This window comes from Oncorhynchus clarkii, chromosome 20 (assembly GCF_045791955.1).
Source record: "Oncorhynchus clarkii lewisi isolate Uvic-CL-2024 chromosome 20, UVic_Ocla_1.0, whole genome shotgun sequence".
NCBI classification, from domain to species: domain Eukaryota; kingdom Metazoa; phylum Chordata; class Actinopteri; order Salmoniformes; family Salmonidae; genus Oncorhynchus; species Oncorhynchus clarkii.
In genome coordinates this window covers 30513215-30528464 of record NC_092166.1, presented here as the reverse complement: position 1 = coordinate 30528464, position 15250 = coordinate 30513215, and the positions used below count along the sequence as shown (strand labels likewise).

At 40.1% G+C, this 15250-nt stretch overlaps 1 protein-coding gene across 1 annotated transcript; it reads right to left on the bottom strand.

The window, feature by feature from the left end:
* Window positions 1–3970: 3970 nt before the first annotated feature.
* Window positions 3971–8792, bottom strand: LOC139376182 (myosin light chain 1, cardiac muscle-like). The gene is made up of 6 exons (XM_071118460.1): window positions 8560–8792; window positions 6006–6033; window positions 5162–5311; window positions 4715–4888; window positions 4382–4459; window positions 3971–4270 (listed from the first exon to the last, which is right to left on the bottom strand). Exons 1-6 carry the CDS (start codon window positions 8659–8661, stop codon window positions 4242–4244), a joined length of 561 nt encoding a protein of 186 aa, XP_070974561.1. The 5' UTR covers window positions 8662–8792; the 3' UTR covers window positions 3971–4241.
* Window positions 8793–15250: the final 6458 nt, after the last annotated feature.

Sequence of the window (15250 nt, the reverse complement as noted above, 5' to 3'; positions counted from 1 at the left end):
TGACGACAAAAAACACGAAGTAAACTGTACAAAAACTGTACAAAACCAAATAAACAAATAACGACCGTGAAGCTATCCTATGAACTGTGCTGACACAAGCAACTAACATAAACAAACAGTGAAACCCAGGCTACCTAAGTATGATTCTCAATCAGAGATAACTAATGACACCTGCCTCTGATTGAGAACCATACTAGGCCGAAACATAGAAATCCCCAAAATCATAGAAAAACAAACATAGACTGCCCACCCCAACTCACGCCCTGACCATACTAAATAATGACAAAACATAGGAAATAAAGGTCAGAACGTGACATTGAGTGATTGTAAACTTCTGACCCACTGGGAATTTGATGAAAGAAATAATAGCTGAAATAAATCATTCTCTTTACTATTCTTAAAATAAAGTGGTGATCCTAACTGACCTAAGACAGGACATTTTTACTTTGATTAAATGTCAGGAATTGTGAATAACTGAGTTTAAATGTATTTGGCGAAGGTGTATGTAAACTTCAGACTTCAACTGTATGATGCAAGATGCTGGGGAAATGAAATGATGATGGTGATGATCTAATGTTTCTCAGATGAGAAAGGAAAAGATAGCCAAACAAGGTCAGGAGAGGGAGCGAATCAACCTTTTTGGTGGAGCAAGAAGTGGTAAGGGAAGAAAGGGTTATGACATGACTCCTCCTTGCTGTCCCCAGTCCACCTGACTGTGCTGCTGCTCCAGTTTCAACTGTTCTGCCTTATTATTATTCGACCATGCTGGTCATTTATGAACATTTGAACATCTTGGCCATGTTCTGTTATAATCTCCACCCGGCACAGCCAGAAGAGGACTGGCCACCTCACATAGCCTGGTTCCTCTCTAGGTTTCTTCCTAGGTTTTGGCCTTTCTAGGGAGTTTTTCCTAGCCACCGTGCTTCTACACCTGCATTGCTTGCTGTTTGGGGTTTTAGGCTGGGTTTCTGTACAGCACTTTGAGATATCAGCTGATGTACGAAGGGCTATATAAATAAATTTGATTTGATTTGATTTGGTTATGACACAGTGCCTTGCAAAAGTATTCACCCCGCCTGATTTTCTTCCTATTTTGTTGCATTACAACCTGTAAATCAAATGGATTTTTTTATTTTGATTGCATGTAACGGACATACACAAAATAGTCCAAATTGGTGAAGAGAAATGAGAAATATTACTTGTTTGAAAAAACGGAAAAGTGGTGCATATGAACCTTTGCTATGAAGCCCGTAACTAAATCTGGTGCAACCAATTACCTTCAGAAGTCACATAATTACTTATATAAAGTCCACCTGTGTGCAATCTAAGTGTCACATGAACTGTCACATGATCTCAGTATATATACACCTGTTCTGATAGGCCCCAGAGTCTGCAACACCACTAAGCAAGGGGCACCAACAAGCCAGCGGCACCATGAAGACCAAAGACCTCTCCAAACAGGTCAGGGACAAAGTTGTGGAGAAGAACAGATCAGGGTTGGGTTATAAAAAAAGATTTTAAAAACTTTGAACATCCCACAAAGCACCATTGAATCCATTATTTAAAAATGGAAATGAGGCCTCCCGGGTGGCGCAGTGGCTAAGGGTGCCGTACTGCAGCGGCAGCTGTGCCACTAGGGTTCACGCCCAGGCTCTGTCGTAACCGGCCGCATCCGGGAGGTCCGTGGTGCGACGCACAATTGGCAGAGCGTCGTCCGAGTTAGGGAGGGTTTGGCAGGTAGGGATATCCTTGTCTCATCGCGCACCAGCGACTCCTGTAGCGGGCCGGGCGCAGTGCACGGTGTTTCCTCCGACACATTGGTGCGGCTGTTTTCCGGGTTGGATGTGCGCTGTGTTAAGAAGCAGTGCGGCTTGGTTGGGTTGTGTATCGGAGGACGCATGACTTTCAACCTTCGTCTCTCCCGAGTCCGTATGGGAGTTGTAGCGATGAGACAAGATAGTAGCTACAAACAATTGGAGAAAAAGGGGGTAAAATTAAAAAAAACATTTGAAATAATATGACACGACAACAAACCATACCATTCGCAACCAAAGCTGGCTGGCTTAGTTCTATAGTTGACGCAGAGTTTTCTATAGTTTTAACGCAGAGTACTTGGAACAGGAGGTTATATTGTTGTCAAGGCTTTATATAGGAAGGAGGGTGTGTTTCAAAAGTTTTATAACCAATGTCCCTTCACAGGGGCGGGCCACTGATTGAGCAGAGACCTAACCTTATAAAAACCCAAATCTCTCATTTGGAAGCTAAAATGACATTTCATCACTTCACCAATAATATTATATTCAAGCATTTAAACTGAACAACAATTCCATGTGAATCCGATAACTACAATGTGCAGACTTTCCACTGTAGAGTTTATGTCATCTTATCATTGATGAGAATGTCTCAGATGACAACCGAACTGATATCATTTTCATTAAGTACCACCGCATATGTTCAATTGGTAGGATGACCAGAATATAGTTAATTTCCCCCCACCTTCTGATGCTCCCAGAATCTCTATGTTAACCAAGGGGTTTTCAAATGTCACATCAGTAGGGTAGAGAGAGGAAACATTTATGACTGTCATAAACCTACCCCCCAGGCCAACGTCATGACTAAGGCCATAGTAGCACACTGTACTATATGTGCTATAGAGCAGTATTTGGTTCACAATGTACAGTACCTCCACGAAACGAGTGACGGGAGATGTCCCATCCAGAGCAGGTTTTTCTATCAAGTCATTCAGGCTTAATGAATCTTTATGTTAGTTATTACAGAGAGCAGCATTCAGGGGGTCTTCCTGGGGTTGAGCCATGGGGACTGGGGCTAAAACAACATGTCCGAAGTGCTACAGTACATTAGGACAATGAGTTGAGAGACTGCTGTTCACTCTACAGTACTCTTCCTAGGAGTCAGATAATCAAATTAGCAAGACGTTATCCACACGAAAGGTAAATAAGTTACAATGTATACTGAAATGGAAATATTGGGGGGGGGGGGGACATCATGTGGACACTGGTGACTGATGTGGACCTACTGATCTGTAACCGGACAGTTATCCAATCATCTTAAATCCGATTTGTAATACCAGGTGATTATGGTGTGTTTTCCTGCTGAGAACAATCAGTTAAACAAGCCAAACACAGATGCTGAAAGGTCTCTGGTTTTCAGACCACGGGCTTAATCTATTTGTGGAAGGTAAGAAGCCAGTTATTATAATGTACATACACTACATTGGAATATTTAAAACAAACTCTTTAATTTTTATAAACTAGTTTGATTTTTTTTACAGTTCATACTTGAAATGAAGCTCTTATTCATCCTGATAATATATCAATTTGGCATTTCTCTGACATATTAATAGTCATTTTTCTTTCAGTACTTGATACATGTCTGCCCTCTTGTGTCTGCAACCAGGAAAATCAAGTGGCATCATTAAGGTGGCATAGGTTGTGTGGTTTGATAAACCAAAGAAGAGAAGAATGGAGACATGAAAAGGTGGAACATGGTGTCTGCCTGGAATGTGAATGTATGTGATAGAGAGACTACAATGGCTACTGACTGTGTGTGAATGAAATATATTACATGTCAGAGCACACATGTCCAACTGAGTCCATCTCTTTTCGCCATAAAGATTTTGTAAGATTGTTCATGAAGCTTAACTTGATGCAGTACGAAGAATTGTCATTGTTGATGTATGATTATGAAGGACCTCCATACGGAGTTTGCCTGTTCCTTTTCTGTATTTTATTTTTTAGCAGTTTCTTTTCATGTATCACTGTGAGCTGATTGTTTGGTGAAGTATATTAGTTAGACCAATGACACCCTCTATTGGATGTAGGCTACATGAGGCTGCATTGACTTTAGACCCCAGTACAGTATACCGTCACATGGCAAGGAAAATATGACTAATGAACATCAGTTACGATAGGTAAAATTCGGAAGTACAGTATTGCACAATACTATAATAATGAATCATTCTGTTTAATCACACGTTTTGATCCACAAATGAATAGTACAATCACATTTGTTATTTGAGTGAACAAGATGGGGAGCAAATGAAAACAACAAACAATTAGTTTAAGTTAATTGGTCCCGTCACCTGATGGAATTGTAATCCAATTGGGCACATAGGGATGAGCACATGAGATGAGCACATGGGATCAGGGACATGGTGTGGACTTTCCATAAACATATGAACAATCCCCAGTCTTCAACTATCGGGTGTCTTGGCAGCCTTTTTAAGATGCCATGACGTGTTTTACAAAATCTGAGAGGAAAAATAGACGAGGGAGTTACATACAGAAATCTTGATTGATTTAAAAGCTATGTTTTGGAATGTTTAGTCAACGATAGCAAGAAGAGGGTATCATTTCTTAACCTTCGTAGTTTACACAGCCGTTGGCGTCCTCCTGGTTTGTCATGAGCTGCTCAACCTCATCCTCCTTCATCTTCTCACCTTCAACCAATCAACAATACTGTTCAATTCCCTTTTCTAATACCGTTGAACTTGAGTCTGTCCTAAAACCTTTATGGCCTACTTTAGCCTGGTCCAATAATGAATGTGCTTCAGCCAACTCTTCTAACGTTGTCAACGGTATGACAATAAAGAGTTGGTTACAGCACATACATTGTAGGACCAGGCAAGGTCAAACTATTTTTGTTTGTATTATTGTATGGTGTATGTTAAAGATGTCTGAGGCGTTGGAATCACCTAGTGAAGCCAGAACGTGCCTGAGCTCAGCGCCCATGACTGTGCCATCGCCCAGTTTGTCGAATACCCTCAGACCCTCAACAAAATCCTCATATGTGCCGCGGTCCTTGGCTTTGCAGATGTGTTGGTGGATTGGCAGGAAGCTGTCGAAGTCCAGCATCTTTGTCGCCATCTCTTTGTATGAAACAACAAAGTCAAATGTCATTGAGACCGTCCACACCATCACCAACACAGGGGTTAGAAATGTATAACATTGACTTAGATTGAATTAAAATAATACATATTAAATGTATGATTACCTCTATTACATTTCAAATATAAAAAGTAATAATAGCTAAATGTTAAAAGCTTATTGATGAAACATCGAAGAAAGCAAACTGAGCAGTATGTTTTTATTTGAGAAAAACGCTAATAGAAAACTGATCATAGATTGTTGCGTGGACTTACCCTCAGCCTTGGGCTTTCCAAGGACGTACGTGATTTCAGCGTTGGTAGGGTTCTGCCCCAGTGCCCTGATCACATCGCCACACTGTCCGTATGTGATTTTCATCTCATTGAGTGGTGTCCTGTCAAACAGCTGGAAAGCATCCTTGAAATCTGTGGAGAGAGCAACACGAAAGTATCACTGTGTGTCTAAAATCTGTTCCGCTTAGCTTTCCGAGTGCAGTGAGTGTCTGGCAGGGCCCTAAAAGCAGGCAGGTCTCACTTTGAGGAGAGGCTGGAAATGCCACAATCTGTGGTATGCTAACAGTGTGCCGCCACGTGTTGATGTGGTGAGGAAATCAAAGGGGGATTGCCTCCTGCTTTCAATATATAACTTTTTTCCTATATGTAATATAAGCCATTTAGCAGACACTTATATCCAAAGCAACTTACAGTCATGCATGAACACATTTTGCATGTGGGTGGTCCTGGGAATTGAACCCACCATCGTGGCAATTTAAGCACCGTGCTCTACCAACTGAGCTACGAGGACCTATCTCTTGCACTATACTGTCAATAGAGAAAAGTTATCATTGTTGTCATCTGTCACACACCACTGTAAATTAATGTAAATTGATATCGTTGCACTCAGAACACTTCCACAAACCATCAATTTAATTTGCTAATGACTAGAGAACAAGCTCTCAGCCTATCAAATGCCAATAGTTTCCAATTAGTCATCTCAACTGTATGAGGCACTTCTTGGTATTCTCATGTTCAAAAATACTAAAATACAACCCCAAAACAACCTCTATTATAATAAGTGTACCATTCTAGGTCACAACTGTAACTACAATCTCAATCTTACCCTCAATCTGCTCAGGAGTGAATTCAAGCTGAAAGGAAAAACAAAAATAACATTTTGGTTCAGGATGTGGACACAAAGTAGTGATTTAAAATGGCCAACAACATAGTTAACTGCATGTTGTGAGCAACAGTAAAAATGACTTTAAAAAAACTGAGGTTAAATACGTAAAGCATGACTCTTTGGCCTTGATGGTAGTAGTATCCCCCACTCTGAATGAACCTAAATGTAAAGTGAATGGAAAATGGAGGAGTATAGGCGGAGAAGGACATGAAAATGTAATTGTGCTTCACCAACCTTTCAGGTTATCTGAAAAATGTCAAAGGTCTAACCTAAAACTGTATTAAAATCAAATCCTATTTATATTCATTTGATATCCTTCATGTAATGAAGATAGGAAAGGAACGTCCCTCTTGCACTTGTTCACCATTGTAAACGCTCTTGACGATTTTCCTATTGTGTATGTTGTGCGAAAATATTTTCAAATACCACATTTTTGCAAGTTTTAAAATATTTGGCCTTGGTTAGAAATATATATATTTATCTTTGCAGTTATTTCTTATTTTTGTGCACAAATAAGGCATTCCGATTTGGGTGGTCTGCTATGCATGGCCATAATTAAAATCACATTAAATGGTTTTAACCTCACTACATAATACAGCTGTTCCCTCAACCATGAAAATGTTTACTTATATAGAAGAGGCAGAGTCAGCAAGAAACAAACTTTGCCTTGTGTAAGCCAATATTCTCCCAACTTTAAGCTCCATCAAGTTCAAGCTACTGTTGCTTAAGTACAAAATAATGGGACTTGTGACGATGTAAATAGTAGTATGAAGATAACATGCTCTATAAAGGTCTTGAAATGCATGTAGATATTTGCCTGTCATGTTAATTATCATTGTTCCTCTTCAATCTGTCATGCTACTCGTATTATCTTATCTTTAAAGTAAAAAACTTGATTTTATATATATTTCCACAATATGAGGTTGGAATAGTACTGTGAAATTGTGACAATTATGATAATTCCCTTTTAGTGTAAGAGCTGTTTGAAATGACTGCCTGAAATGTTTTGGCCTGACTTTTGACATCACCAGGTGGTAAATTAGTTACTAGACCAATAAGAAAGAGAGTTCCAAACCTCTATACCAATAACAGCTAGTTCAATTTTCCCCTACCCACTCCGTCCAACCACTCTTTGCTAAGAAGCATTTAGATTTGTTTTTTGGACATTTTAATTGAAAACAGTCACACTAGCTAGGTTTCCATCCAATTGGCGACAGATCTTCATGAGACTATTCTAAAATCCGCATGAAGAAGATATGCGCCTTTTCCGCAACTGACTTTTTGCGGAAAAGTCAGTGAGTGATGAAATAGTGCACACAATATATTATTTTTTTCTTATGTTTTCATGTACCGAATTCAAATCTAAAGTTCAATGTGTTTCCATCATATGTTCAACTCTACCGATAGTTTTGTCGCAAAAACTGCTGCGTTAAATAGCCGACAGTTCGCAGATATAGGGTGGTCTACATGGTGAGTTAACTATGGATAAGAACAAGAATATGTTTATTTGTCAAACGGCAGTCAAGCATCAATCATCATGTCACCAGAATATGACCCTCGCTATTTATTGAAAATGAGCATCAAGCTCATTACCATGTACTTTCTCCACCCTGTGAAGTTCATCATAACGTATCTAATCTGTAGCCTAATAAACTGCATGGTTTCCCTAGTCATAGTGGTTGGACCACACACTATACCATCGCGTGACTCCAAGTTTACTTCGGTATGATGGTTATCATATCAATATTTGCACATAAAAGCATTTCCACCACCATTTCTCGCATAATACATTTTACCTACGCAAAAAGATACCACCATGTCAAACGAACAAATGACCTGTCGCCATTTTCAAAATTGTGCCGAAACTACCTGTTTCCATCATAGTTTTTTTATTTTTTATTATTATTATTTTTTTTATCTACGGTGACTTCATTCACATAAAACACTGTGGATGGTAACTTGGTTAGTAAGATACTTAATTGTTACACAGACATTTTTTGATAGTGACTTGAAAATGGCTGCATTGGACCTTGTCCAAACGGCTAAACTGTAGGACTCCTATTTGCATGCACTGCACTGTTCACGTCACACGGTGTCTCTGATGTTCTTGAAAAACACAGATGACTATCAATGGAAGACCAAACTGTTATTACCATCTCTGGCTTGATGTTGAGATTAACAATATTACATTTTTCTTATCAATTTGATGAATATGAAAAGAATGGAACCTCACCCAAATGATAGTGAAATTATGTGCTGTAGGATAGCCCAGTTACAATTTTAGCATCTAACAAATACATGAGTAACACACCTTTTTAGTCTTAAATAAATCCCTAATAAAACAAATCATTTTAAACACGTTCGAAGATAACAAATAATCAAATAAAAACATTGTTATGTTGATGTTTCCCCCATCCAACACCTACATCCAAAGCTCATCATATTTTCCCTATTCCCTTCATGCAAACCAGTGAAAATAGGAGTTATTCTGTACCACGACTTCTGTGGGGTTAAACTCCGGGATCTTGACTGGCTCAGGCTCTGGGGCCTTGGGTTTGGGTGCTTCTTTGGGCTCTTCCTTCTTCTTGGGCGCCATTGCGATGCACGACTATACTCAGGGCACACAGGAGGAATGACACTGCTAACACACACTGGGTAGAGGTGTCCTGGAGTGTCTGGGACCCTTTATTCTTTCTTCACCCCCTCCCTGACTGCAATGCTGCCAACAATAGGGGGACTACTATAAAAGGCCATGCTTTGTGCTTCTATTTAAGACCTACAACAGGCTGCGGATGCATATCATCAAGAAGGCTACTAGGAAACCAATTTGGATAGAATTCCCCCGCCTGGATCCTCATCCTTGAATCCAGCGATTTCTATTGAGTCCATTTATGTGTTTCGGTCTGTTTAAAAGTCCATCACAGTGTTGTAAGTGCTTTGATCTACCAGTTCATTGAGCTAAAGGTGTTCACTGAGGGCAGGTGACCATCTGAGAAACAGACGGTGAATGCGACTCAAATTATCCTGCCATAATAATATTGAATGATACCCTGCAAATACTCTACACTCCGATTAAATATTGTCTAATGACTGAGTATTGTCTCCTAAGGATAGGACAGGACCGGAGGACGTGTGTGTGGGCAGGCATGGCGGGTCTGTGAGATTATTATATATTTATGGGACAGATGTTCCTATCTGCAAGGATTTACAGAGTGTTAGTGGCAGAGGGGAGAGACATTTGAATAGTCACTCTGCGGGCAGTAGGCCTGACGGCATATACATTTTTCTTCGACTGGACTTTTCAGATGGCAGTTTATGGACCTCCAAAAAAATGGATGCAGCAACTGCTGCTTGACCCTTTAAGGCCAACACTGCTGATTTCATTAACACCAGTTGTGATAACCCATAAATTATATTTCATATTCACATTTTTAACGTTGATAATTAATCGTTGCATTGTTGTGCCAAACATTGATGATGAACTGTCCCATGTGGCTCAGTTGGCAGAGCATGGTTTGATTCCCACGGGGGACCAGTATGAAAATGTATGCCCTCAGGAGCGTCTGCTAACTGATGTAATGATGTAATGAACTCTAGTATTGTCATTGCTGGTTGCACTTGCACTTGAACAGAACCCCAGCCAGTCAATGAGTGTCAACCTACATAGAGAGACAGATGGAAACTCAGTGTGTCAGTCAGGTTATAAATGGATCAAGCCCTGCATAGCTCTAACTGCCATCCCATGAACATTATATCAGGTGATTTTCATTGAAGACAGCTAATGCAACCATCCCAGTATGTCCACCCCATGGGAAGCTTGTAAAACATTCAGGTCCTGTCATGATTGCTATTTTGGTGCCTGCCCGTTGTTCGCTATGGTATGTACCTTGGAAAGGCTCCAGACGATTTACAACGCCAATTGTTATTTGACCCCCAAACAAAGCAAAGCAACCTTCAGTGCAGCTGTAACAGGGGCAGTTTAGTTTAGCAAGCTAAAGTCATAAGTAAGTATAGACACATACACTTAGTTTGGACTTTACTGGTTGGATCCAATTACAAGAGACTGAGACACAGTAACGTTCCTTTAATCCAGTAGGGAATCACAGAGAAGGGTACTAACTAAGATTCATTCATTTATGAAATGTACACTGTATATTAACAACTGTACACTCTTCCAAAAGGGTTATTCAGCTGTCCCCATAGGATAACCATTGTTGGTTCCAGGTTGAACCCTTTTGGGTTCCATGTAGAACCCTCTGTGGAACGGGTTCTACATGGAACCAAAAAAGGTTTTACCTGGAACAAAAAATGTTTCTTCAAAGGGTTTGCCTATGGAGACAGCCAAATAACAATTTTAGGTTCTAGGTAACATGTTTTTTTTAAAGAGTGTAGCACACATTTATCAGGGAAATTCAGAAGACTCAAATTAGGTTTCATTTAACTATTTGCATAATAGTTAAATGGCCAGGACGAGACTGGCTAATTAGAGCTTTCCTACACCGGAAATCCACATTTTCTGAAGAACTATTTAAGTGAAATAAACTAATTTTACTCATGTGAAACTCATGTTTTACATGTTTGTATATTGAGAGTCACAATGGTCAATATCGCTGACAAACTTTTAAAGACAATTCAATTTGCCTTGCTGTAGCATGTTGTACACATGCATTGCTGAATAATGTTGAACCAAGTCTCCAATCAGATAGTAGTTTCTAAGAAATGATGGTACGAGCACAGTTTGCAGTACACTACAATGGAATCATAGTCGTCACACTGTGCCATCCTACTGTGGCAATTTAATGGTAATAGTTAAGATTGATCAACTTTCAGTGAACTTTTTGTAACCTTCACATGTGCAACCGCATCATGTTCAGAATGAATGTTATGTTGATGACAATGTGGTTGGCATTTACCTCTGGAAAAATTGTTCCTCCAAATTGGTCTTTCAGTGCTCATAGAAACAACTGACTCATGGTTCAAGGCTCAGCTCCTCTTAGTGTTGTCCTTTACTGAAAGAGAAACAAATAAAATAAAGAAGCATATTTCAAAATAAAGGATAGAGTATTACACAAAAAGTAATTTCACATCCTGAGGGATATTATAGGTTTAACCCAACAAGCTGAACATATATTACTTTCTGAGTTTATTAACTTTCTTGTATATTTATTTGTCAGTGGGGTCTTGTATTTGGATTTGCTTGTTTCTGATTGGAGTAATTCAAGGTGTTCCAATTGCAATGTACCAATTGCCCTCGGCCTCTCCTATAGGACTGTTTTGATGGAACTCACAAGTTATTCCGATTTATTGTTACAGCATAGCATGGATGAATGTATATCATATACAATATGTATTTGCTGAAGACCTGCAGTATTGAAAGCAATCTTGTATGCTGTCACTTAAAGAATGTAAAACTATTATGGGCCAGCTCAACAGTCTAACGGTTGTCTAAATAGAGACAGTTACCTAATACCGGATCACTTTATAGTTTTCTAAAAGGCATTGTCTTTTAGCAGTGTGCTGTGATATCTGAAAATAACAAATGTGCTTATCATGCTACTGTACTTTTATTATGAAATTAATTGAAGTTAGGGTCTCATTTTGGATCGAGAAAACAGAAACTAACACGGGCTACATAGATTTGTGTTGATCCTTTTGAATCTTACTTTAATTAACAAAGTAAGGGTTGGATGGTAACACAAGGTAGAGCATACTAAAACAAAGGCTACAGAATCCATTCAGCCATTCAATTTTGTACCTTATGTTCTCCCAGCAAATTTGTCTGACGCTTCATCTGAGCTGTAAATTGTCTCCAGTCCACATCCCTAAGACAATCAGACATTTGGAAGTACGTTGCTATCAGGCATACACTGACTGTACAAAACACCTCCCTAATATTGAGTTGCACCCACGTTGCCCTTAGAACAGCCTCAATTGGTTGTGGCATGGACTACAAGGTGTCGAAAGCGTTCCACAGGGATAGTGGCACATGTTGACTCCAATGCTTCCCACAGTTGTGTCAAGTTGGCTGGATGTCCTTTGGTTTGCGGACCATTCTTGAAACACACGGGTGTTTGCAGTTCTTTTTTCTTTCCACTTTTTTTATCCCCAATTTTGTGGTATCCAATTGGTAGTTACAGTTTTGTCTCATCACTGCAACTCCCGTACAGGAGAGGTGAAGGTCGAGAGCAGTGCGTCCTCCGAAACACAACCCAACCAAGCCGTACTGCTTCTTGACACAATGCTCAATTAAACCGGAAGCCAGCCGCACCAATGTGTCTGTGGAAACACCATACACCTGGCTACCGTGTCAGCGTTCACTGCACCTGGCCCGCCACAGGAGTCACTAGTGCGCAATGGGACAAGGACATCCCGGCTGACCAAACTCTCCCCTAACCCAGACAATGCTTGGCCAATTGTGCGCCACCCCATGGGTCTCCTGGGTCGCTGCCGGCTGAGACAGAGCCTGGACATGAACCCAGAATCTCTAGTGACACAGCTAGCACAGAGATGCAGTGCCTTAGACCACTGCGCCACTCGGGAGGCACAGGTTTGCAGTTCTTGACACACTCAAAGCCGTGCGCCTGGCACCTGCTACCATACCTGTTCAACGGCACTTACAGTACATCTTTATTCTTGCCCCTTCACCCTCTGAATCGCATACATTCACAGTCCATGTCTTAATTGTCTCAAGGCTTAACAATCTTTTTTTAACCTGTCTCCTCCCCTTCATCTACACTGCTTGAAGAGGATTTAACAGGTGACATCAATAAGGGATCATATCTTTCACCTGGATTCACCTGGTCAGTCTAATCTTTTGTACAGTCAGTTTATGCTTTCTACAGGAACTCTGTGCTCAGGTCTGATAGTCTCTTTTCCCCTCTATTCCTCTCTGACCATTGAAGTCCACTTATGTCGAATAATATGGGGTTATTATGCATTCAGTGATAGGACTAGACCTCAGGATTCCTGATTAGATTTACATATGAAGAAGACATTTTTTCTTTAATAAAAAAAATCCCCATTTTGAACTCCCTGACAACAGTGAATTGTATGGTATGTACATTACATTGTCTGGTAATTATGAACATTTCAAACCATACAACAGAGAGCAGCACTGAATAGAAAAAAACATTCACTGAACATGAACCTGCTACTATGAGGCAAGCGCCACACTGTCAAACTGTCACCAGGAAAAACGGGACCACAGTGCCCTCCTTTGGCTAAAAAGTTAAATATGTGAGATGGAGTCAACACCCACTTACTTTCTGTGTGACAGATGAGGAACAAGCTGTACAATTTTATATGAATGAAAGCTGTTGAATAAATGAAAGTGTGATTAAATGACCCACTCATTATAATTATTGGAGAAAGTATCTGAAGAAAACTTTACAAGAGCTCTATTCAAGCTTACAATGCCATCACTTGAACAAACTTTAAATTTTACATTAAATTAAACGTTACATTACATTAAACGTCAAAACAAAGACTACCTGCACAACCCTTGCCTGAGAGCCCTAGAAACTCAGCAGCTATTCTCGCTGTGCTCAGATCTAGTTGAGGGCTCTGATTGAAGCCAAAGTGGTTCCTTGATTGCCAGGGCCGGCCCTGGACATAAGCAGCAGCTAGGGGGCCTGTCATGCCAAATAATGTCCCCCAGCCAAAAAGTGTCCCCCTCTGCTGGGATTTAATGAACTATTAGTGTCCGTTGCTATATCAACGGTGTGATGACCTAATGATTCGAATTTTGGATATCATGACAGCCTAAATTATATTATTTTCATCATCGCTATGCAAACAAGGCTGATCTCCGTGATCATTTTGCTGTTTAAACAAGTTTCGTTTAGCTAATAAAATGAAACCTTTACTTCAAACTACTTTTGGGTACCTTGGTAACATTACAACATAAAAACAACATGTCTTAAATGTTGCTTCATTTCGGAAATGGCAATCTGCTTGTAATCTGCTTGACACAAAGTTACTCACCTTACAGATCAAAAAGTCATCTAATTTCCACTCCATTCTTATGTAAATCCACCTGATTCATACACCAGATTGTCTGGCTGTAATGTTTTTATTTTAACCTGGCCTTCCCTTATCTACACTGAAATAATATTATTTCAGTAAGTCCTCCTCATTAGTACACCCTTGTGGCTGAATATAAATGTATCTACTGTAGATACATATTGTAGATCCTAGGATACAATGAATAATGTTGAACAAATAAATATAAATACCATCAAAGGATACATTACAACTTACAATAATGAACACCTTTTTTTTAAAGATTATTGTCACACCCTGATCTGTTTCACCTGTCCCTATGATTGTCTCCACCCCCTCCAGGTGTCGTTTATTATCCCCAGTGCATTTATCCCTGTGTTTCCTGTCTCTCTGTGCTAGTTCATCTTGTATGTTTAGTCAAGTCAACCAGCGTGTTTTTTTCCCCGTACTCATTTTCTATTCTCTTTTGCTAGTCTTCCCGGTTTTGACCACTGCCTGACTCTGGACTACTTTCCCGCCTGCCTGATCATCCTGCCTGCCCTGACCTTGAATCTGCCTGGACTTCGGTACCAATTGGACTCTGAACTGGTTTTGACCTTTTGCCTGTACACAACCATTCTCTTGCCCTTTTTAAACCCCTTTTTGGGTTAATAAACATTGTAAGACTCCAACCATCTGCCTCCTGTGTCTGCATCTGGGTCTCTCCTTGTGCCTTGAGCCTCAGAAGTGGGACTTGAAGAGTGAGACGGCAAAGTCTAGGCAATACTGCTCCCTTTGTTCTGAATGTTTGCAGTGCTAGTGTTTTTGGTTAATCTGTGTGTCTCACATATTGTGTGGCCAGTATAATAGAGCAAAGAAACATTCTTAGCAGATAATGACAACATGACAATAACAGTAGCTGTAGATGATGTAATGAAAAGTTGGAGGGTGGTTGGTAATGGAGGACATGAGGTGGATCCACATCTGGGCGTTGGGCAGAACCCCTAGGTCCTGGAGAACAGGAGCAGAGTTAAAGGGAACAGGGTAGGTGATGTAAACAAACAAACACACAGGTAACACTTTACTGTGAGAAAATGTGATGGATTAGTGCAGTGTTATAAATGGGAGATATGTACTTTTCAACACTTTTGGAAGGTATAGCCTACCTCATGCTGGTACCCCTCCGACTCAGAGCACAGAGAATC

Excerpts from the sequence above, each read along its gene's own strand:
- LOC139376182 (XM_071118460.1), bottom strand. The coding sequence starts at position 8,661 with ATGGCGCCCAAGAAGAAGGAAGAGCCCAAAGAAGCACCCAAACCCAAG. Across the intron at positions 5,312-6,005 it reads CACTCCTGAGCAGATTGAGG|ATTTCAAGGATGCTTTCCAG; the intron begins GTAAGATTGAGA and ends CTCTCTCCACAG. Across the intron at positions 4,889-5,161 it reads TGGAAAGCCCAAGGCTGAGG|AGATGGCGACAAAGATGCTG; the intron begins GTAAGTCCACGC and ends TTTCATACAAAG.